This window comes from Thermobia domestica, chromosome 5 (assembly GCF_964235325.1).
Source record: "Thermobia domestica chromosome 5, izTheDome1.hap1.1, whole genome shotgun sequence".
Classification (NCBI taxonomy): Eukaryota; Metazoa; Arthropoda; class Insecta; order Zygentoma; family Lepismatidae; genus Thermobia; species Thermobia domestica.
Window position 1 is genome coordinate 224,215,402 of NC_137458.1, and position 24,756 is coordinate 224,240,157.

Here is a 24,756-nt window from a genome sequence, read left to right on the forward strand (position 1 = left end):
CCGTGTGAAAAGTTTTATCATTTAATATCACTATTCATACTAAAAATATGACAGAAGGAATAATCGTAGGATACCACCTTTTTCTGAAAATGTTTAAATAATTCATTGCCAGATATGTGGAATAAATTTGATCTTGCCGACAATTATTATTATTTCTATTGATATCATTACCGTATTATCATCAAAGAAATTATCCTTGAAAGTTGAATCTTTAAGAGGAGGAAGGAAATCAGGTCCTTAAAATACTTCTTCAAGAAAAAGAGTGAACTAGACTATCCTTTCGATTATATCGACACCTTTTCATTTCTTTCTTTCTTCCGGGGACAGTGAAGTATGTGCTTACTATTGATACAATGCACTGGAATTGTAAACAAATCGTTCTAAAATTCGTCAGAATGAATTTTAAGGAGTAACAAAACTTCATTTCTTTAAGTAATAGATGAATGAATAAGTTAGAAAAGCAATGAACACCACAAACAGAAAATATATAAAATAAATAACATCAATTAATTCTTAAATAATTTTTATTATTTTAAATAAGGCATTAGAAATTATAAATACGTATAATATTTGAATAAATATTCAATAAAATAACAAACATTAACAGTTTACATTTGAATTTTCAGAATTACTACATAATACGAAAGTCTTACTTAAAAAGGTAAACACTTAATTAAACAGATCTTAAAATATAATGATTTCTAAAAAAAACATTAAGTTTATTTTAATACTGCCAGTATAAAATAGAATGCCGGAGATTATAAACATTTAGTAAAACTGTAGTAACACAACTCATAAATATTTTATGTCAAATGGTAGACAGAATCTCAATTTCAATACATATTATTTCGTTTTACACATCAGTTTTGTTTTTCATATATTTTCGCTTTTCAAGCGAATAATAACAAGAATATTAAAATATTAATATTATAGACAGTAGTTTTTTCCATAAATATTTTGGAGTAAAATGGATATTGCTATTAGTCTGTGTAGGTATACTAATTTACATGCAAACTGTCCGAAGCCAGAAGAATAAACAACATATTCCTGCAGAGCGAAATTTGCCGTTTTGTAAATAGTGGTAATCTGAGACGAACTGCTGCCAAAAACAAATATTATGTATACAAAAATGGTTTGATTTTGTTGTTTAACATCCACGAGAAACATGAAAACAAATAATAATAATTCCAGTCAATGATGCTATTATTACGTGAGCTTCTCTGAAATCAGAGTGCAATAACTACACTTTTGCTGGTTTCTAAATTTAACCATCAAATCATTTGCGTTTCGCGAATTTCATACCGAACCTTATTCCACAACAAAAGTAACTGTAAAATTGATGCAACAGTTACGCCATACTTTCCAAGAAGAACAGTTCATGTGAAGTAGCCACTATTTCTAAAAATGTCATTAACCACAGTATGCAAAAAAGAAGTTCGTTCGATCTTGCTTCAAACAGCTCATTTATTTGTAAATATATTATGAATACTGAAAAAAGTATTACTAATTGCTTGAGTAAGTACTTTATTACCATGTCTTTTCTTAAAAATACTAAATTGTTTTAGTGCTTCTTTTGGTGTTCATAAAGTTTATTTTGTACAGTAACAGCTGTCCTTGGTATATTCAATTATCCAATCCATGTATACTCCAACTTTTGTGAAAAGTGCAGGGTTGCCTGCTTCGTTGCAGACATTGGTGTCCGATAAGATACCTGTAATAATAAAAAATGCATGCAATATAGTATACGTTTTATTTTGATTTTTTTTTGTGTTCACACGAACACAAACACACACATACACACATAGTCTAAGTATAACTAAACCTAAAGTTGTTTCAAATAAAATGTTTCATCTGACAACATGTAAATTCTCGATGACAGTCAAAAATGATGTTCAGAAATGTTACATCATAGATAAGTTTTGTTGTTAAGCTTTATTGATCTTAATAAATCACCAACGAGGTATTGTCCAATATAATTTTAAGTATTCTTCTGTTTCGTTGCAGAAGTTATTTACATCAGAATGTTGAGTATGCTATTTACTGGTTGAATGATGTATGTCAAATAGTTGAATACCGGTAAATATGATATTGAAATGCTTGACCGTTTATTTTCAAGGAAAAAGGATCACTTCTTCAAAAATGATTGTCAATTAGATGCATCCTCCCTGGTGTGTTCCTACTACACACTTCTGGATACGATGTTATACATGTATGCTTTCCAAAGTGCCAGAGTAGTATAAAAGTATTTCTTTCAATATCCCCTTGGAAATAAGTCAATTTTTGTTTTCAAATTTAAAGATTGTGGGGGCTGTTCGTAGGAAACAATACGTCCAATACATCCGTTTGGGGATACATTGTGTAGCTTGTTAATGAATCAGTTCACTGAATGTGCCTAAGTGTCATCATACTGGCACTACAAACGGAGTAGGTTGGCATGCGAAACGTCTTCCAGCAAGAAGGGAATGTATTTCCTAATTGAGGAAAATGACAGTATCGAGCTCCAATCACCATATTAGTGGAGCCTTTTTTATAGAGAAAAATTCAGTGACCATTGTCGGTGGTATTACACACGTCCGATCCAATTAGGATTCTCAACTGGCCAGTAATGTACATGTCACCATACTGTGCCCATGTTGTTTAAAATATGATTTCGTTGTTGAAAAACGTAAGCGATTGCAATTCTTTAGTGACAGTTTTTTTTTTAAATCTCAGTAATTAAACAACTAGGTATATCTAGACTTAGAAGTTGGCTATATGTATCTCTTTCATTAAACTTAAGTGTCATGGATGAAGGGTAACTATTCCGATGAATGTGCCAAACGGCAATTGAGATCACAGACATGTCATAAAACTAATATCTAGGTTACTTCAAACAGGAATAGTACAGACATATTCACAAAATTCGACGAAAAAGTACTAAGGTAAACATCCAGTCATTGACACGGATAAATTCGCCGCCAGTAATTTACACTTCGGCGGAAATGTGCGAGAAATAAGACATTCACTAATTCAGGGAAGTTTGCATTGTATTGGAAATTATCTACGTGATATACTGGTTCCACTCAAGATATTTTGGCTGTCGTCTGCTAGATCTACGGACGCAGCGGTTGTGGTAAAGTCGTGGTGTCGATGGCACGCGCTTGTTTTCACATTGTGTTAAGAAGTTGAATAAGGTAAAAAAATCATTTGGTAGGTTTGCTATGGTAAAACTATGAACAAATTGACAGGTGTATGTTTTTCTCCTCACTAATATTGGTATAGGAAAGGCGTAAGTGTGGCAAAAATTTATATTAATAAATTTGAACCGTCAACATTGGGGGTGTCCATGACTGGTAAGATAAAGGTGCTTTTGCCAATGTTGGACACCTGTCAATTACTGATAGAATTTGAAAATGTCCCAATAACACAAATGTCCACTGCAAAAGTACCATGAAAGCTATATGAATAAGCTTTCTCAAAGAAACTGATGGCTTGTGACGTTTACCAGTATTTTACAGTGGGTGTATTACTGGTGTAGCTTAGCAACTTTGGTCCATTTATGGACACTTTCTGCACATTCCAAAATCTTTTATTTTTTTAAATTTTGCGTCCCGTGGTTATGCCGGTTAGACCAAAGGAGATGGTGATGATAAGAAATGAATGAAATGGTGGAATGAAGAAAGTGAGAGGAAACAGGAGAACGCCGAGGAAACCCACGCATACGGTGTTTGTCCACCACAAAGTTTATTTAGTGCGAGCTGGGATCGAAGCAAGGATCCCATGCATCAGAGGTGAACCCTCTACCACTGAGCCACCGCCACCCCCCGCACATTCCAGTTCGTATATACTGGGCGATTCAAAATAACTACTACAACGCTTGGGAGGAGATTCTAGAGGTCAAAAGAGGACAAGAATGTATCTGGCGTTGTTTCTTATGGAACTTCGTTCCGTTAGAAGAGCCCTTTAAAGAGTCCAAATATGAATGATATGTTTTTCTTTTCGGCAACTTTGGCTGAACGTAAGGCAATGAAAGAATTTGGGACATTAGCAAGAAGTTGTATAAGACCTATTCGTAACATAAATCCCTGTATTTCACCGTTAGAATTCAGAAACAGATATACAAACAAACGGCCCAATTAGATATCACAGTTTTGAATTGAGCCATTTATTTCCATGTCTGAGTTCCAACGGACAAAGGCTGGGATGTTATTTTACGAATAGGACCTGAACAACTTCTTGCCAATATTCCACGCCATTTTCGTTACTCATGTTCAAGCACAATTGCTGAAAAGCCGAAAATACAATTAAAATATGAACTCCTGAAGAGGCTCTACCAATGGCACGTAGCTCCAAAAGGAAAACATGTTTATTTAAACTTTATTGTTTATTTTTCAACAACAAAAGTGGTATTTATTTTCACCAATTGTCCCCAAACACGAAATTTCTTATGAACATTGGTCTCTTTTCATTCATTTTCATACAAGTATTAGTTTTTTGCTTAACGTTTTTCAAACGCAAAATAAATAACAATCCTACGCATAAATACTGGTTAGGTATTAAATTACACCTCAGGTTAGACGTCAAAATTTGCTGATTTCGCTTGTATGTCCATCAATGGGTGTCCATAACTGGGGCATCCACTTTTTTTTAAAAATGTCCATTACTTTTTATAAAAATAGGGTTACAAGAACAACTCAAATAGTACTTTTTACTCGTTTTCTATAGCAGTAATAATTACGATTTAATAGACGCAACTGTGATCTATGCCTATCACTACGAAACAACAAGATTACTACAATTCTCTCCCATTTACAACATATTTAGTCAAAAGTGCTCTTAAGAGTATCATTAACTGGGGTGTTTCCCTTATGTATTTAACTTCAAATTTGAACATTGATAACTGAAGAGTCTACTTTATATACGAGGTAACCGAAAAAAGTTCTTCCCGTTCGTAGCGTCAGAAACAGGCAGATATATAACGCATGATAGTCATCGCTAGGTCTTGAAGCAGTCTCCATGTCAATGTTCCTGCAGCTACGTAATACCCTGGAGATAAAACTCGGAGATTTTGAATGCAAAGAAGTACATGAGTGTTATTTGCAGGTCTGCCTTGTTTCTGGAGAGCTCCTCAGGATGGTGGATTCCAGGTTAAGAAACAGATGGTAATCTGATACTGCTTGGTCCGGCGGGTATGGTGGATAACAAAGTGTCTAAACCAAAGTCCTTGAGTGATACCGCTGGTCATCCTTTGATGAACGAATGCTGTCTCCTTCTGCTCCAATGCATATTGCACCCGTTGCAACTGCTGCGAGTACAATTTCACAGTGATGATGTGGCCTGGTAAGAGCTCGTACTGCACTACTTGGCGACTAGTGCACTAGACACAGAGCATAAGCTTGTGTTGGTATAGAGATGCTCTTGAGTTCACAGCTAATATCTAGTTCGATTGCGAATGTCATACTGGACTCACTTTTCGTCATTCGTCGGTATTCGAACGAATATGAGTGTGTTGTGGTGTAGAAATAGCGATGTTAAACAGGTTGTCACTCGTTATTCTTTGTTGGCTACCGGCAATGTGTGAGGCGCTCATTTGCTCAATTTGTACAACTTCCCTATGCAGTGCAGGCGAAGTTTGACTGTTTTCTTTAAAACATGAAAGTTTTTGACAAGCTCAGCACTCGTTTTACTGTTGTCGTCCTGTATGGTTCCTTTCTGGGCCTCGTTACCCAACATCTGTACTCACCCATTGCAGGTTTTTCCACAAAAGCTCACAAGTAAACCTTACGTTTGGGTGAATCGAGTTGCTGACTGAAACACATATGAGAAAGTAGTACTAAATGTGGTTAGTATTTCAGTGAAGTTGTAGGTGCGAAGCTTCAGGGGTTTAGGAGATACAGCTACCAGAACATCACATGGAAGTACAGAATAGTCTTCATACAGTTGGAGGTAAAAGCTCTGTAAGACCTCTTGTAACGACAAAAGGTGAATAACAAATATATGGGTACATATTAGGACTAGGGGGAAGTCATATAGTAAGGGTATACCTGACGGCGGCCACCTTGAAATCCGCCATTTTGAATTAAGGTTAAGTTTTTAAAATAGGAATAGGGTCATGTGATACATGATTTAAGGCGCAAATTTAATCAGAAGAACAATTGTGACGTTAATTTTGATTTACGTGCAATTGGTAAAAAGTAACAGGAAATTAAATATTGTTCCAGCATATGTATTAGTCCTTTACACCACCTTGTTAATTTTGTGTTAATGATAGTAATTAAATAAAAAGCAGGTGGATAAATATTAGGTCTATGGTAAGAGTTGCCTTGATGGCGGCCATGTTCAAATCCGCCATTTTGAATCGGACAAAAGTTTTAAACAAAACGCATAACATTGACACCTTATTAATAGCAAATTTTACCATAAATCCAACGGTATAACCATTTTTGCTTTATCATTAACCAGCATTTTTTATCGCAGAAACAAGTTGCTAATTTAAGGAAAAATAACCAAAGTGGAATCGAGTCACAATTGACCTTGGGTCTTTCTTCCAGAAAAGTCCTCAATTAGTACAATCAATATGTAGTTCAGAAAAGAGTGCATGACTTACACAAATGCTCTGCTCACAGTGAGCACACCTGACAAAGGCAATCGAGTTGCACTTGACACATTTGTCGTTAACAATTCCGTCAAAGCAGTAGTCGTAAGGAGCGATCCATTTAATTTTGTGCTGGTTAATGATAAATCAAAAATTGTTATACAGTTGGAGTTATGGTAAAATTTGCTATTAATAAGGTGTCAATGTTATGCGTGTTGTTTAAAACTTTTGTCTGATTCAAAATGGCGGATTTGAACATGACCGCCATCAAGGCAACTCTTACCATAGACCTAATATTTATCCACCTGCTTTTTATTTAATTATTATCATTAACATAAAATTTACACGGTGGGGTAAAGGACTAATACATATGCTGGAACAATATTTAATTTCCCTGTAACTTTTTACCAATTGCGCGTAAATCAAAATTTACGTTACCATTGTTCTTCTGATTAAATTTGCGCCTTAAATCATGTATCGCATGACCCTATTCCTATTTTAAAAACTTAATCTTAATTCAAAATGGCGGATTTCAAGACGGCCGCCGTCAGGTATACCCGTACTGTATGACTTCATCCTAATCCTAATATGTACCCATGTATTTGTTATTCACCTTTTGTCGTTACAAGAGGTCTTACAGAGCTTTTACCTCCAACTGTATGAAGACTATTCTGTACTTCCATGTGATGTTCTGGTAGCTGTATCTCCTAAACCCCTGGATCTTCGCACCTACAACTTCACTGAAATACTAACCACATTTAGTACTACTTTTTCATATGTGTCTCAGTCAGCAACTCGATTCACCCAAATGTAAGGTTTACTTGTCAGAACTCCTGGCTTAAACTTCTGGGGCCAATGCTTAGGGTGGGTTCTTTAACAACATTCTTCTAAAATGACTGAGGTATTCAATGACGACGCAGCCGCTGAAAGACTAGCTTTAAAATCATACAACAAAGAACCGTGAATGAGCTCCTCGATAGCTCCACTTCCCTTTCACACTGGATGAGCTGCGATTACTGTGTTTGCAGAATGTGCCTGTATTGGCGGAGGTCAATATTCACACTAACCTCCCATCGCATTCCCGGTATTTAAGTGACTTATTTTCCTCTCTGAGAGCGCTTCATTAAATGGGACGTCAAAAACGACAATAACTTATTTGGTAACTTTGTATTAGACATCTAAAACTGCTAACTAATTTATTTTATCTTATAATAATCTTTTTGATTGAATAAATAGTTTCTATATTTGATAAATGTTACATCTTTATTTATAACACTTTCTAATCTGCTTTCTTTCTTAGTTTTTTGTCTTTAAACATCTATTTCATTTATCTTAGTCCCACCAGTTTGTCAATTACTTTTCTACTATTTTTATCTTCTATATTACCAAAATTTTTCGAACTAATGTATAACGTGTATTTACTAACTTCAAAATATATCAAGGTATTGAATAAATCCATTCGTTAATACGAAGAAGTCACCTGTGTCAATATAATATACGAGAAGAATCATAATCTTTCTAGTATATTTGAAGAAGTCGCCTACTTCTAGTAATATGCAATTGTCTTGCATATTTAAAATTTACTTCAATATTTTGGTCTTGTTACATTGAGGTGATAATCTGATGAATCGACAGATTTAATAAAACATTCCTACCTGCAAAGCTATCCTTAAAATTGTTTAAGCCTTATTCATATGAACAGTGACTAACTTCTCTACATGTAGTATTTACTTTTAAAAATACGGTTGGTTTCTTCATTATTTTCCCATATTTCTTACCATACGTTATTATTTTTTATTAGTTTTCTTTCTCATCCTTTTCTTTCTTTTATCACATAAAGCGTAGTTTATTATTTAGTAAAAATGTTTTTGAATACCGTTGATCTTGTTTGTTCCTATTTCTTATACCAGTTTCATTACTATTTTGTTAGTACATAGTGTCGTAGGCTGTAATCGCAATGATAAGTGCCGCTTTAAGTTTCTGTAGTATAACATATTTATAGTATCTATATAGTTCTTTAATAGTTTAGTTTGTTAAGATGTAGGTGAACACATATTTTGGTACTATGAATATTCTACCTGTTGATCATGTAACTCTTTCAGATGTGTTAAATGAAATCTTATTACTTTGCATCATTCAAAACTTTTTAATGGCTACAAGTTTATTACTTTTCGCTCAACCATTTGTGTTAATTAAATCCACTGTATGACTTATAATGACTCATACTTCCTTAATACAAGTTGTTGCCATCTAAACAATTAAGTTAATCTTTTAAATTTATATTCTTAGTCTTTTGTATATTTTATAGTTTGTTCCAAACTCTTATTTATTTCTCAATAACGTATCACTCAGTACTTCTACTTCTGAAATTGCTATCTTTAATGTTTCATCCCAAGACAATTCTGAAACTATATGTATAACAGTTACGAAATTGATCCAATCAATTTTCTTTTGTGGAAGTTTCTCTCAAGTTTTTGAGTTTATATTTTTTAGTAATAACGCACCAATATTTTATCACAGGTCGTGATATTGTTCAAGATTATAAACTATCAAATGCCTTCCAAACTATCTTCGAATGATTAAATTTTCCCATCTTCGATAAAAGTGAAGAAAGTTTTGTGGTCATGATGAAGCGAAAGTAAGACGCCAACAGAATTACATGTTTCATAAACTAACCATGTAAAAAAAAATGCAATCTGGCTCTCCACCCATTCTTTCGTTTGTTCATTCAAAAGATATCAAATCTAACAATACTGGTTTTTAAACAATGTTTACATAGGATTTCGAATGGAGTATCGAGTTTGCTCCCTAAACTCAAAACTATTTTGATGAAAAATGAAAACAAAAATCATTTAATGCAAGCGGACTTATGCGATTTTGTAATTGAAACTTAAACATAATTATTTTATTTATAATTTTATAATACTAATAATTTTTCGCGGCAAAATCCAGAACATATAGTTTACTAGAAGGAATGAGTTTTCCTTATGATTTTATTTAAAAATAGCAAAAGAGACTTGTTCATATTATACAACATTTAATTAAGAATTTTACACTGTAATGTAAGCCATTTTACTTTTAAACTCTGAGAAGAAAGGACAGTCTATTGATAGGATGAGCTATTAGAAATTTTCTCAAAAAGACTTAGGAAACTTTATTATATTTAGTAAAAATCAATTTCATATAGTAATTATATTTAATTAAATATAAACATTGATAAAGTTCACAAGACTGCTTAAAATAAAGCTCTCTGTAATTACAACTATCAAAAGATATTGATGTAATGTTACATTACAAAAGCAACAGAATGCAACAACATTCACTTTAAAAATTTTCCGTAAATATATCATTCTAAGACATGCTGCTATCTGTACTCATATTTTTCATATCTTCGAAACAGTTTGAGATATGCTATTCATGTAAACAGCATTCATATGCTTATGTCAATCGAAAAACATTTTCTAATTGGATGATACTTACATAAACAATTTTTCAAAATAAACCATTTTTCAAAATCTCAAATTTTCGATCTCTGTAATACGAAATTTGTTCTTGTTTTGTTCGAAATGCATAATAATGTTATCATAGTGATTGTGACTAAGGTATTTTCAATGTGCGTTGTTTTGTTTGTTTCACTTGCATGCTTATTATTGTAGGGACCTTGAAGATTTGAATTTTTTACACTTTAATATAGTACTACGGAGTTTCTAACACGTATTACTTTATGTGAAAGTATGTTTTCGTTTAAATTGTAAATTTGAAATTTGTAAAAAAGTCCCACGTAGTTATATTTGAAAAAAGAATACAAAGTTTGTTCAGTTGGCAACTTCGTTAAACTAGTGGTATTACGAAATATGTCAATATCCTTCAGTCGATATTTCCATCCTACAGAATTTATGCATTTTTATCTACTAGTATTTTTTATCTATTAGTTTAGTTTTATATATACAGTGCTCAGTGAAGAAATAAGATACTAAATTTTACTGACCAAAAAAAATCTGATCTAGGTTCCAGTCTGAAAACCATGAGCAGTAATAATACAAATGCAATTTGGTAAGTAGATCTACATACCTTGGCCTTAAATTAGCTAGACTACAGACCTGTATTTTCAGTTACCATGGTGATCTGGCACTCGGGATTTTTCGAGCCTTGTATAATAATTATGTGCGTATATATTGTTTCTTTCAAGCCCAGAATTTTCTTAGCAAATCAATCCATGAAATTGAAGTAATTTCTAATTAGGGTGAAAATTTTGTTTCAGATGTGTTTGGTTTTCATATAGTATTGAAGTCAATTTAATATTTCTTATTTTCTATTCTAAATTTCTTACAGAAAGTGCCATCATACTTGTATTGAATGTTCAGTATTTTGTAGGAATAAGCTACTGGAAATTTCCGGCTTTTTTAAAAAGTAACGACAAAAAGTAGAAAAAAATGTGTTAACATACCTATTAACTCGTATATTCCCCTTAAAGTCTTAAATTGTACTGGTCCTCCTGCATCAGTCTGTAAAAGAATGAAATTTTATTTTACATATATATGAAAACTTCAGAAAGCAAATTACAATGAGGAAAATTCTTTCCCAAGGTAGGCATACATTTCTTAACTTCATATATTAATCTTACTGTATTATGTAGTAAAAGCACTAGTAGAAAAGAATGAATGCTTCACTAGCGCTCGAAAATATAATATTCAATCATATTCTTTGAGTTGTATTACTATGGTATTTAATATGTATTGTTGTGATCAATGATATTTACACTAATTGCATTTTTTAAATGTAGAACATAGGAAGAAAGGAACGCAGTGAAGCAGATATAGCAATAAACACTATCATTATGTGGGTTGTTCATCTAAAAGCAAAAAGATTTTCTGCTACTTGCAACATATTTGTGTCAGCTATCAACTCCCATCATAGAACTTCACCGACTTAGATAATCATGTGAGAAGAAAGCATACACAGCAAGGTAGCCACAACTTTTTCCCTTTAAGCTTCTGATTTTGAGGAATGTGAAGGATGAAGCCGCTAGACGCTAGAGAAGGCTATATCGTCAATCTGTTTAATCAAACTGGCGCTGAAGTCTATTTTTCTTGGATACGAATGTGTATTTTGCTGTCTTTTTCAGGAATTCTAACCTGACTGATAATTGATTGTGTCCTTGCGATTATTAACTTGACATCTACAAGGGCTTTTCCACCTTCTACGCGTCTTTTATTTCACTTAATTTCATGTTCCTATCTCTATACATACCATCTATTGACAGGAAATTATACATTTTTCAACCACCTTCTACTGAAGAAAACAAAGACAGAATACTCTTTTATTTATATACTCAATATTAATAGAAGTGAGCAGACAAATGTGCCAGATAGAGACCTATGAAGTAGGCAAAAATATGGAAAATTCAGACAAAAACATTATATTAACAAATATGACATAGAGGAAGCTTTGGCTTAGAGAAAAACTTTCAGTCTCCTTGGAATTGTTACTTAATGGTCCTGTACGGTTTCCAAGGGGATCTTGAACCGTTCGTCCTACAAAGCATTAACGAACATGTAGGTGGAAAGCCCGTTCGCGTGACCACAAGACCTTAATAATATTGAGATTTTGAACGATGTGAGCTGTGTGAACATGATCTTTACTGTCTTGGTGAACAGCATCACTAGTGGAGAACGAAGTTTGCATCACTTGATGACCTTGGTAGCTCAAAATAGTCACTAAGTCGTTGACAGTGACGTGACCTTGCAGGATAATGAGGCATTCGGCAGAGAGAGCTGCAAAACCATGATCGAATCCTCTATGTTTCACTGTTCACAGAAAACAATCCGAATCGTACGATTGGGATTCCATTCTCTCAAGCAAATTCGACCAGAAGTCGGAAAACAGTATGAACGTTGACTCATTCGACCAAATGATTGTCTTACATTCCTCTATAGTCCTAGTTTTATGACTCACATCATTGTTTTCTCTTAGTAATACTTCGATCATTGATAAATAACTTTGTAATTGTGGTTTGTCTACATATGTACACTTTGCTTGTAAAGTTTCTTTTGTATATTTCGGTGCTGATAGGGTTTATGAGTGTGATATTCATTTCAATAGTCACGGTGTAGTCTTCATATGCTTAATCATGATCTTAGGTAATGATCTTTTATCTCTAGCACTCAACATCCATATACGTCGAAGCTGGTGTTTCGAGGCAGAAATTTTATTAGTGCTACTATATATGGTCTTGGCTTTAGATACTGTGACTCACGACTCACCACTTTCTCTTTCTTTCTTTTGGAGGGACCACATGATCTACAACAATCTGCCAACATTGAATTTTGTTACCTCTGATATATTTACTGACATCTGTATAGATCTCTGTATCTATCACAAATATAGTTTACCATGTGTGGAGTGGGCTCTACCGACTGTTGAATTTTGCAAAAATGGCAGTGGCACCCACAAACTCTACTTTCAGTTCAGCCATCCATTTCACTAAGTGTTTCCATATTTTCTGTGCTAAATGTTATGCATATACGCTAATATGAATAGACGAATGAATAGACGAATGAATATAGATACACGCAGTGATGATTTTAGAGGATATACCAAAAGTGAACTTCCCATACACGGGGAGTGAAAAGTAGTACTGTGAAAATGGTAGTAATCCACATTGAGCATAAACGGAGATATGCTCTTCAAGAAATTTCTCCCAGTCCATCCCAAAAATCATCACTGAATACTCGGAAAATAAGTGATAAAGCGTTTAACTTTGGGACAAGATGTTCTTAGTTTCATTTCAGATTATCAAAGTTTGTGATAAGTTACATCATGTTACTAGGTTTACTCAAGACTTTCTGTCCCCTTTTTATTTCATGTTCCATATATTTTCATATAATTCACTTGTATGTATTTACTTTGGCCTATAATACATACGATAAACATGGAGGTTAAAGATTTCATTTCTCATGTGATGATAAAATAATTACTCTGTAACGGCATGTCTAAAAAGTTAATTAACATTTTCCCTCATTACTTTTTGTTACATATAGTTTGACCTATAACATTTACTGTCCTTATTTTGTTGTAATAGCATCAGTTAACACTTTGTTCGTTTATTTACACATATAGATTACATTAAACTAGTTAGACTCGTTAACTTTTTATAGTGTTTTTCTAATGCCATAAACGTTTCTCTTTTATTTCAAACAGTATTGTGTTGTTAATGATGGTATTACAATTAGATGTATATTAATTATTATTTGAACAGAAAAACTGAAAACCTGTAATTTTGGTTGAGGTTTGAGAACGATCTTTATATCTTAATTGTAATAATTTAGTTAATCACAACTAACTCAGCGGCTAAGTCTATAATTTAAGGAACGTGGAAACATATCGCTGTAGGAACAACAGATGGTCAGTAGGTTCTTTTCTGTGCCAAGCCAGTTCAGTCAGGGTTTTTACTGCAAATTTATATAAAATCCAACTTTACTTTTGTACAACTATATCCCTCACTATTTCGTAGGGCTACACATAGTTTTTTCGAAAAATATTTCCACATAATACTGATTCAACTCCCGCTACTTTCATGAAAACAATATGAAACATGCTGTCACCTCCCTGTTATGTAATTATTGACTTCAGCAGTTTAACTGAATTTCATTTTTAACTTCAAAATCTTCTCTGTTATCTTGTACGTATCAATTTCTCTCCATTATTATGTCATTCATTGCACTGAATAGCTTCTAGCACTCGGATGTGAAAATTAGAATTTTGTATATATATATATATATATATATATATATATATATATATATATATATATATATATATATATATATATTAAATAGTTTTGGAAAAATCTTTGTTCCAATTTGTTAGGTTCAGTAAATATTTGATTATGAATATTTTACGTTAATCTGGTAGTGAAACACTTACTCATACTTGTATCACCGATTCAACTATTTTCAAAACAATTTGTTTGTTCCTTGCTCTATTAACAATTGTATTGTGTTTTACTACGATTCTCGATCAGTTTAGGGCTGAGATTTTAAATCAAACTTCCTTAAAAGTCTCATAGATTTTAGTTTATAGTTATAAATATGATTGGATACTGTCTGAAAACTGTTTTCAGTTATATACTATTTCTTCATTGACATGTTCACTTCGACTATTATACTAAGAATGTTGCTGGAGGTGTACGGAATACCAGTATACTACAGCAAAAATATTTCATTTCTAGTACTTAGTATTATTTCGTAGCTGTTAAACTAAGGTACTATGTTTGGTGTATTTTACATCTCATCAAATTCCGCGTTTATAATTGAAATTTCCATTCATTCCTTTTCCCCTAATATTTTGGAACATTTCTAAGAACTTTCTTTCCACAATCGTCCCCCTATGATCGTCATTGTCAGATACAAATTAACTTTCAGACGCTCATCACATAATAGGTAGGATTGTACCTAGGTAATTTTAACTACACTTTTTCATTTCTGATATAATTTCTTGACATTACTTTAATGAAAATGTAAGCACAGGATTCTCGGCCAGTATTTCTTTTTTTAACTTTCTTTGTTAATTTCTTTTGCAATTCTCAAAATTACACGTAAGTACTCTGAGCTGTCCCATCTAATAATATATCTTCCTTGTTTGTATGCCTGAGCAACAACTTAAACATTATTTACATATTGTAAGCTGTATTAATTAAGAACATTGTCTCTTACAAAATGTTTTCTTTCAGAATAACTTCAGATAACCTCTACAAGATAAATGTATCAATAATATTATAGAAATAATAGTACTATAATTAATGACTGAACAAAATAACTAATAATACAATAATATTGCATGAGAGAAATGCATACCCACTGCTTGCCTTAAAGAAACAGCATTAGTATAAAAACAATAGTAGAAGTGAAATTTAACTCATAAAAATATCACTGTACTTACAGAACAGACAACTGACTGCCCGCCGAGAACTCCTGCACATCCTTTGTCTCTTGTGACCAGACCAGGCTCATAGTTGCTGACAAGGCATTCTCTGTCATTGAGAATAGGTAAACCAAGTTTCCGAGGTCGGCAAGTCGACACCACTCCACCCTCAGCGTTTGGTCCCTCACCCCATCCAACAAGGGTTGCTACTTGGCCCTCGTAGTCAGTGTCTGGAAAGATAGTTGAGCATATTATGTTTGTATAAAAACTCTTCATAACAATAATCACATAGCGTACACTATTATTACCACATTAAATCTATATCTAAAATTCTTGATAGTAATATTTTTTGAAGTTATTGTTTTTTGTTTTGAAGTTTAACATTTCTTTTAGAACAGAGGCTTATGAATTGTGAACTTACAATATAACATGGTATCAGCACTACATGAGCTTCCACAAAGCTTTGAACCCATCCTTCCGTACCGATGTCACGTATGTTGACAATACAATCAAAACGAACGCCTTAATATAATATGACGTAAAATACTATGGGGAATAGCATATATACTGTGTGAAAACTGTAACACTTAAGACTAGTGCAAAAGCACAAACTCACAATGGCGGTCTTACTTTGATACGATTGACTCACTGAATTGACTCACAATTTCCCAAAAGATGTTGTTTCACATATAATTTCAGAATTGTGAGATTTTTATGAATTTCAAACTATTATACTTTTCATCATAAGCGATAAAATTATCTAGAATTCACAGTCCATTTGTCAACGAAGAAATACATCACCCAGCTTTAATGCTGGATGTAATTTTAAAAATTAAGAAACAAGAAACTAAAAATGAATATGTATCCAAACGTAACTTTCAAAAAGCTAATTTTTTACAGATTTATAAAATGTTGAGGGAAGAAACGTTTGAAATGCTTGGCAATTGTTATAATGTTGATGAGACAATAGACTATTTTTATTCTAAAGTGAATAACATTTTTGATAAAAATGTACCGAAAGTGATCTCTTCAACTAAAAACAAATACCCATGTTGGTTTGACAATGAGATAATTGGAATAATTAAACAAAAACAAATACATCGAAAGAGAATGAAATATTCAGAACATGATAGAATAATGTTTAGACAACTCAGAAAACAATCCAAGAAAATGATTAATAGAGTATATAAGAAATATATAAATAATATAGAGCAAGGGTTGAAGTCAAATATAAAATGTTTTTGGAATTTGTTAAGCAGTAAAAACATAAATACTAAAAATAATTATAACAGAATAATGAAATATGGGGAAAATATATTGGACACAAATAATTCAATTGCAAATAGCTTTGCTGACTTCTTTAAATCAGTTTATGAAAATTCGGATTGTTGTAAAATTAATAATCTAAATCAGGTAAGCAACTTACCTCCACACACGTTAGTATTGAATTTAATTACTGTTGAAGAATTTAGAAAATCAGTTAAGAAACTCAAGCCGAAAAAAGCTAGTGGCCCAGATGGTTTTCCACCTTACACACTGAAAGCTTGTGCAGAAGTATTAGAGAAACCATTATGTATTATTTACAATTTAATCATAAAGACTATGACCTATCCAATCTTATGAAAAAAACTCGTATTTCACCTCTCTTTAAATCAGGAGACGTTAGTAAGATTGAAAACTATAGACCAGTTGCAATTTTATGTGCTCCATCTAAATTATTAGAACAAATTTTGTATAATCGTATTCCTGCTCATGTAAAATCATATATTGATATTAGACAGCATGGCTTCTTCCCAGGAAGGTCAACTATTTCCAACTTAATAACGTATACGCAATATATATACTTTGTATTACATAGAAGATCAATTGTACATTCCATATATTTTGATTTTTCTAAAGCTTTTGATAAAGTCAATCATTCAATTTTATTGTTAAAGTTATCTAATATGGGCTTGTCAAATCAGTTTCTGTCTCTATTAAAATCTTATTTAGTAAATCGTACTAAATATATAGTTTACAATAATTTTGAATCTGCTGAATTTGTGGCAACTTCAGGAGTACCACAAGGTTCAAATCTAGGCCCATTATTGTTTTTGATTTATGTTAATGATTTACCATCAAGTGTAAAATTTGCAAAATGCATCATGTATGCAGACGATATAAAATTATGTGGAGAAATTAAAGGTAACGATGATATTATTGCTATGCAAAATGACATAGATTCACTTTATAAATGGTCAGTTGAAAATTATTTGCAGTTCAATATTAAAAAGTGCTTATATATGATATTTTCAACAACAAAACGCTCATATAATACATGCTACACAATAAACAGACAACAGCTAAACAGAGTGAATATGTGTAAAGATTTGGGTGTGGTAATGGATGATTGTTTGACCTTCAAGGCTCATATAAATGAAGTAAGAAATCAAGCTTATAGAAAGTTAGGTTTCATAATTAGGAATGCTTTTGATTTAAATGATATTAACAGCTTCAAATTACTATATAACACATTAGTTAGAAGTAAGTTGGAGTATGGTTCATCTGTACATCTTGTAAATTAAATTCAAGTAAATTAGAAATGATTCAAAAGAAATTTTTACAATTTCTTTACTTTAAGAAATATCATCTGTCTGCACTACGATTAAGGATTTCATACTCCAATTTATTATCTGAATTTCAATATATTAGCCTTGAGGATAGGAGTGTAATACACCAGCAAATTTTGTTGTATAAAATTGTAAATTATAAGATAGATGTTTCAGAATTTTTGGAAAACATTTCATTTAAAGCTGTTGGAATTAGAAACACGAACAGAAATTTATTTAAATATGATATTCCTAAAACTGAAAAATTCAAGAACTCTCCTTTAGTACGTTTGTCCAAATTATATAATGACCTGTCAGCAAAAAATCTAGTTTTGGATTTAGGAGTTTCCTTGACAACATTTATAAAAATCATAAAATCTGTAATTAAAAATTCAAATAGATAAGTATGAATATTATATAAGTGTCCTTGTCAAATTTAATTTTAACAATATTATACAGTACATTCGTCATTGTTAATACGGTATTAATAAAATATGAGTTCTTCTAGATGAACGTTATTTTTATACTGGAATTTAGATTTTTGTATGTACGTACGATTTATTTAGATTACTTCTTTTGACTGGTTTCTTTTTTGTTTTATTGTGTTTTATTTCTTTTTACTATGCATGTAATTAATAGTGTGTTATTTAATTGTATTATGTACATTTAATTATATTATTTAGTTTTGTATGTATATTATTTTATTGTATTGCTTATTGATATATATCTAATTTGTGTAAGAAGTATTTGTAAGCCTTCTTTAATTAGAGTTATTTACTCTGTTGAAGGCATAAATAAATAAATAAATAAATAAATCATAGCTATTCATTTGTCATCAAATGTTCGTTACATAAAATCATCCATTCCCATGTTACAATCTTAGCCATTTGCACCACTGATTATCCTAGATTGCAATTCCCAATGATGACTCGATTTCTTTCCTATTATGGCAGTGATTCGTTTCAGACGTTGACTGGAGATAAGGAGCTAAAAGTGCGAGTGCAGTAACAATTTTTACCAAACCAATATGATACGCTGCTCAAGTTCATAGGTTCTTGTGATTCTGCAGTTCGAATAATGTCATAAATATTCCTGCACTTCCGTTGAAAAATCAGTGGTCAATTCATTTCTAAGCATAACCATAAAACAAGTGCTAGTATAATTGAAATTTAGCAACTAGGTATAAAGGATCCCGCACAGTCCTTATGGAAATCGAATTTCGGTGGAATTGCTTGAAACCGTGATATGCTGTAGAGTTTGTGATCCTGAGAAAAAGTCACAATTGACACAACCACCAGTTACTGACTGTTTGACACTATAGAGGGATTTTTTTTGAAAACAGTCGAATATACCGATATTTTGAATTTCGGTCAAAGTGACTGAAACCGTGATATATTGTAGAAATTGTGTTCCTGATTAAAAGTCTCAATGGACACAACCACCAGTCACTGACCGTTTGGCCACTACAGAGCGATTTTTTCGAAAACAGCTGAAGATACCGATATGCTGGATTTCTGTGATAATGACTGAAACCGTGATCTTTTTGTTTTTAAACATGATCAGAAATTTTCTGTTGACTGATGTCCTTTATAGACCTTTTACTCTTTGGTCTATTCGGTCGTAATGGATTTGAGTTTGCTCTAGTGAAATAGCGCAACTACAAAGCATATTTTGTTTCTAGTATAACGTATGCTCTGGAAGGGATTTAGGACCAGAAGTGTAATTCAACCATTTATAGAACGTGTTTACTGTTATCCGTACAATATTAATTTCTTTGCATGTGTGAATATTATTGAGAATTAGATTGTATTTGTAGCGCAGAAGCACCAGCAGCATAAAACAAAATTCAAAGTGCCAAGGGTAATCTTAAATTTGTCATCAACAAAACAGAACGCCGTTCGTTGTTGGGATTGTCTTTTACCATAAGTCTCATAACATAATTTTCAGAAGTAACTTTGCGCCATATTCACATTGTCCGCAGTTCATTCATATATCGAGCTGTTTGGACACTTCTGTGTTCAAGCTTAAATATGTTTGTGTAGATTTTTGTGAAATCGTGTTTTTGCATCTTATTCTCTCCGATCTGCAAACAGACGAAGTATAGAAACTTTTTCTATAACATATATATCCAGGAAGTATAGAACATAAGCTTTCTAATATTAAGTAACATAGTATACTGGTAGTATGTTTTATAGTGACAATATCTAAATGTGAAAAAACCTGAAATCTTGCGTTAATATTGGAACAACTTAATAGGTAGCGACTGATGATCTACTATTATTTATGTAATCCATCAAAAACCTATATGATTGGATGCCTCCAGGAAAACAATCGCTTAATTTTGTACTATGTGTGTCATGCTATAGTTATTCACGGGCTGCTACTGATTTGCACTACAGAAACAACTTCCAACATAGGGAGTCGATATCCTAAAGCTCACATACAATTGCGGCAGGTTATTTCTAAGAAACACATCCAACACCTGTTTAATTCGATATCACAACGTATAGAAGCCCTGATTCCAGCACGTGGAAATTTTACACCATACTAATTCATCAAGGTTAAAGGCATTTCACAGTGCTGAAATGGTTATCGTTTCTTATAGTAATGTAGCGATTCTCTTGGATAATTTTCGTTCCACTATTATGTGTCTTTCTTGACGCTATTATACAATTTTCAAAAATAACAAACTATCAGAAATGTGAAGTACTAGTTTGGTATTCAAGATATCTATTATAAAGTACGCCGTAACGAAGAAAAAAAATTTCAAGTAAGGCATCACAAAAGTCTGTAAGATGTTTCAAATACGATGATCAAGTTCCTAAATATGGTAAAAGACATATAAAGACTTAAGTTTGATAATATTTGTGCGGAAGATGCCAGATAGTGAATTAAGATCCTAGTGCGAAAATATACTATTCGTGCATCTTATACTGAAGGTTATGTAAGGCGAAACGCCTTTTTCAAAAGAATATTCCTGTTTAAGGTAACACGATTTTTTCAATTACGGTACATTCAATCGGGTCCATTCATTATCTTAATGATGCACAACATTTGTAAATGAAATGATGGACAACATTTGTAAGTAACTTTGTGCTAAGTGCAAATGTAACTTTATATGACATATATTCATACGTGATGACTATAAATTGTTGTAGTAAGTGCAATAAAAATGTCATACTTACGTTTTCAGTAGAATTCATTGTTCATCGAATTTTCAAGTATGCTTCAGAAACAAATTTTGAGGGAGAATTATTTAGAGGATTATTACGAACAGAAATCAAACATTAATATTTTGCTGCAATGGGAGGTTCTCAGTTCATCTTTAACGAAAAGAACAGGAGGTTAAATGGTCTTCATCCAGCATGAATTCTTGTCTCTATTTTTCATAGTATAAATACTTCTTCAATACTCAAATGAATCTATTTTTCAATTCCTTCCTTTCAACTTCCTAGTATCCAATTTCTTGTTTCTTTTCTCTTAATAACCCTTCAGACAGTACAGATTAAGATCTCTGAAGATGTTTGTTTAGGAAGAACCTTAATAATTTTTAAAGTATTGGAAAGTATTTCTTATGTCATGACACACTTGATTACCCTGTCTATATAGTGCGAATTCCTGAGTATATCTTCTTGTTTCGCGTTTCATACGTCTTCCACTTCAAGTTCAGCTAATAAAAATTTAGGAACTAATTTTCTGTCATAGAGCACAATTACCTACCATACTACCTCCTGTTTCTCTCCCAAATCAGCATTCAAATAATTCATTTAATTTTGCATATTCTTTTCTTTTATCTATAATTTCTTACGTTTTCTCCTGAATTTCATAATTTTTTCTGTTGTTTGGTCAGTAGTTGAAGTGCTCACCTGTATCACTATCAGATGACTTTTTAATTCTTGACCCTTACGAACCCTAGCATTAAAATGTTAAATTTCATCGTTCCTTTCAAGATTTTAACCAGAATAATTTCTATACCGTTAAGTCCGTTCTTTTATATTACTCGAAAAAATATTCATTGTTTTCACTTTGCACACTCTCCGTTATCTTCCCTCTAACTCCACATATTCATCGACATTTAGACTAATTAAATTTCTGTTATGAGTTTCTCTTTTAGTATTGCTCACACTGAAATGACTACTTTTGTCTGCTTTATTTGTAGTAACACTTATTGTTCTCCATCCTGCTCCTGTTCAATAATTTTCAGCAAGATATTTTCATCCCAGAGCCCCGAATGGAAAAACATTTAAAAAGAAAATTATACTAGACACAGAATTTCTGCCTTCCATTAGCAACGAAATAAGGTAAACAATCTTGCATTTACCAAATGCTCTCTAGATAGCAGTGTTGTTCTAATTTGTGAAGCTACTGACTACGCCTAGAAATAACTTCAATCTGATTTAACAATAACTATATCTACTACTAATCTTTCTCAAACGTCTGTCTTACGTTGGTGTTGAACATTGAGATACCAGGGTTAGTACATTCTATAACATGCAGGTGCTTACCAATTTAATGAAAACACCTGGAGTTGGAAATAGGCCAGATGTCTGAGTTGGCAACGGTCAGGCTGCGACCTCAGCGCTGGACTGTTGGTAATGGGGTGATAGGGTAAAAACTGTACTAGATGAGGAGAGCAGTAGAAGGCAGCAGTGCGCAGTGCACTGAATAAAAGATGATAAAGTAAAATGGTCAACTTCTCTGATTTTCAAAAACGGCAGATGATTGGCACTCAGTTATATGATGCGAGCTTGAAAAAGTGACAATGTTTTGCGCGTATCGCGAGCAAATGTACCAAGATGATGACAGTCTACAACACTCATGTCAAAATCACGTCGGCGAAGACGAACAGTGATCGGAAAAACCTCAGTGACAGGTTCCGCCGAACATTAAATTAGAGTGTTACTTTGAACCATCGTGCTACTACTGTGCAAGTGACGGTGAAACTCAAGTAACATCTCCAACAGCATTCAATTCTTCGCTTAGAGTAGGGAAAGGCGGGGCGAAATGGGGTAGTACGGTGGAATGTTGTACCCCTCCTATTTTACTGCTATGGTGCTGCTGCAGCTTTGAGAAAGCAGCAGGAAACTGAATGTCGACTCCCTATTGGTGCGTTGAGCAAGCAGTGTCAGCGATGGAGAAGGCGTGTGGCACGTACCAATCGTTTTATTGTTATCGCTCTGGTTTTCGACGCCTGTTGCAACATCAACGAAAACAAAACTCAAAGCAAGTCAAATAAGAATGCATAGAATGCTGAAGTCGTAATCATAGTTTCAGGGTATCATAGTTGTTGTATGTTTTAGTGACTATAGTATGTAATCTTTCCCGCGCAGTTACCACTGACTCCATATGAAGTACCAATATGTGTATCGGGACGGAACAGGGTAGGGACGGAAAGGGCTACTGATATCACATTGCAACCAACAGAAGAAACCCAGAGCAGCGAGGAAAATCTACAAACTGTTCCAGGAAGTTGTTACCTTGCAGCACCAAACCAGGATCTTCGACGCCATCCACAATATCACATCTCCCAGATGTAACCACGGTTTCAGGAAGTAGACCTCTTGACGAACCGATTCCATTACTTTCGACGCTATCTACAGGATCAGACATTCTGGACGTGACAACATTTTTACATATGTCGCCGAAGAATATTTTACCTTTCCATAGAGTTAAGACTGGTGGCAGGAAACTGAACAGAAGACGAGGAAAAACAGCCATATTGACATCATCACCGTATAGAGCAGCATTGGAAACCAGAGCCAAGGAAGAGGAAGCAAAAGATGGAAGAAAGAAGAGGAAGCAGCAAGGCAAGGAGAAGCTGACGAAGAGGACAGATCACGCATTTGAATATGCGGGAAAGCTGACAGCAGCAACAAGGAAGAAGAAATTGAGTGCTAATTTATCAGAGGACGCTGCATGCCGTTATTGTGTTGGGTAGTATTCCTAACCAACGAGGGATGGATTGCATGCATGCTGTGCAAGCTATAGTCACATAATTCGTGTGCAGGTGTAGATACTGGCGACAATGAAGACGCTTACATTTGTAAGCACTGCCAACCGTAATTCAGTGTACCCCATTGTGCCTCATGTGTTCACGTACATGCGGAAAAAACATTAGTTTGAATAAACACGGGAGTCCGCTCACTGAGGCGACAGCGACAAAAAAGTTGCCGAGGTGTCATCAAGCAGGACAACAGCTCGGCAACGGAACAGTTGAGCAACATCTAAAAATACATTGTCTTATGGGAGTTTACTCACTATGGCGACAGCGACAAAAAAGTTGCCGAGGTATCTCCAAGCAGAGAGATAAAAAAATAAATGTTTTCAACAAGTTTTTTCATATATCAGTTCGTTCCGTATGTACCACATAAATGAAGTGTTACCAACGGAAACTAATACATGCATGTCTTTAATTAGTGATGAAGACAATGAAAAATTGAGGAAATATAGAAACACCCAGCATTATATATGTATGCCGGGTAGGCTAAAGGAGACTGTGATGATGAGAATGAATGAAAGGATGAAGAAAGTGGGAGGAAATGGGAAAACCCACGCACACGATGTTTGTTCACCACAAACCCCACTTGGCGCGAGCTGCGAACGAACCAGGGATCCTACGTACTAGAGGTGAATGCTTTACCACCGAACGATATAAGATTTTGAATCTGATTT

General features: G+C 33.3%; 1 protein-coding gene across 1 annotated transcript in view; it reads right to left on the reverse strand.

Annotated features, from left to right (window-relative positions):
* Positions 1 to 552: 552 nt before the first annotated feature.
* LOC145684778 (trypsin-1-like) overlaps positions 553 to 24,756 on the reverse strand; it is a 59,687-nt gene continuing 35,483 nt past the window's right edge. The window contains exons 6-8 of the mRNA XM_081757150.1: positions 15,515 to 15,726; positions 11,022 to 11,079; positions 553 to 1,711 (exon numbers count right to left, since the gene is read on the reverse strand). Coding sequence (XP_081613276.1) covers positions 1,590 to 1,711; positions 11,022 to 11,079; positions 15,515 to 15,726 — 392 coding nt within the window. The 3' untranslated portion in view covers positions 553 to 1,589. The remainder of the gene's footprint in view (positions 1,712 to 11,021; positions 11,080 to 15,514; positions 15,727 to 24,756) is intronic.